At 39.4% G+C, this 1,241-nt stretch overlaps 1 protein-coding gene across 1 annotated transcript in view; it reads left to right on the forward strand.

Moving 5' to 3' along the window:
* LOC119589169 (protein phosphatase 1H-like) overlaps positions 1-1,241 on the forward strand; it is a gene marked incomplete at its 5' end in the record, with an annotated part of 8,912 nt that overhangs the window by 1,736 nt on the left and 5,935 nt on the right. The window contains 2 exon segments of the mRNA XM_037937761.1: positions 423-605; positions 1,036-1,143. Coding sequence (XP_037793689.1) covers positions 423-605; positions 1,036-1,143 — 291 coding nt within the window.

The following is a 1,241-nucleotide window of genomic DNA, read 5'->3' on the forward strand; positions in this document are numbered from 1 at the left end:
AGAGAAAGTGTATGCTCTTGCCAGCATACCAGGACACACTGGAGCTATTCCAAAATGCCTAAGGTTTTTTGGAGGAAGAGGCAACTTTCTGTTGAAGACACAAAGACAGAAGTAGAAAGCAAGTGGGAGGGGATGAGGGGGGGGAGGTAGGGGAACTTTTACATGTCAGTTCTTATTCATAAAGTGGTCTTGCCTTCTCGTGATATTTTCATCACAATACAGTCAATAATAATGATTTTCCCCTCCAAATTGGCTGCTCCCCTTAAGAGAAAAAAATCTCTCAGGGTGATCTTACAAAATGACAAATATATGTTGAAAATGATATGATATAATAGTAATAGCCTTCAGACTTTGATGGGTCCTTTTTTGACTTTGAATGATAATTACCTAAACTAATAAACTTTCACACATCATTCTCGCAGGGAGCCATGCATCCAGAACTGCTGGGAGGAGAGTATACACACCTGGACTTCTTCCAGCGTCCTCTGCGGCGCGACCTCGGCAGGAGAATCCTGTATCGTGACCACTACATGAGTGGCTGGACATACAAGACCATCACCCCTGATGACCTCAAATATCCACTTGTGTGTGGAGAGGGAAAAAGAGTGAGTTTTTTTTCTTCTTTCTTGTGAGGCAGATGGTAAGGCCTGAAACTTGAGTGTCAGTTAATTGGATAAGAAAAATTAATAATTCAGTTAGGGTGAACCGTTTGTCTGAGTGGAAATAGTAAATCTTTTAGACAGTAGTTCTGATTTCATTGTCAAATTCTCTTTCAGTCATTTCACCTATCCCAGTTCTATTCTTCATATAGCAAAGAAAAAAAATCTGTGAATAAGTAATTTACCTATGTAACAGCAGATATATAAAAGTATAACATTTGCATCCATATTATGCATATCACTGTTCTAGACAATTACAATTACTCTGGAAGGGCCTAGAATATTTAACAATGTTCATGTTTAGAGGTTTTGAGATTTTAGTATCATATTTCTTACTGTCTTCACTAAATATGTTTTTACGTCTTCCCCTACCCAGAGTCGAGTATTGGCAACCATCGGAGTGACGCGTGGCTTTGGGGACCATGACCTAAAGGCCCAGTGCTCATCATTACCCATCAAGCCATTCCTTACTCCAGAACCTGAGGTAGATAGTATTTTTGGTCTTTTTCCCAGCTCCCTTTTAATGCTTGTTTATTATCCCCATCTCCATTTCCTCTTTTTGCAACTCTGATAAAGGTTTCT

This window comes from Penaeus monodon, chromosome 25 (genome assembly GCF_015228065.2).
Source record: "Penaeus monodon isolate SGIC_2016 chromosome 25, NSTDA_Pmon_1, whole genome shotgun sequence".
In the NCBI taxonomy this organism is placed as follows: domain Eukaryota; kingdom Metazoa; phylum Arthropoda; class Malacostraca; order Decapoda; family Penaeidae; genus Penaeus; species Penaeus monodon.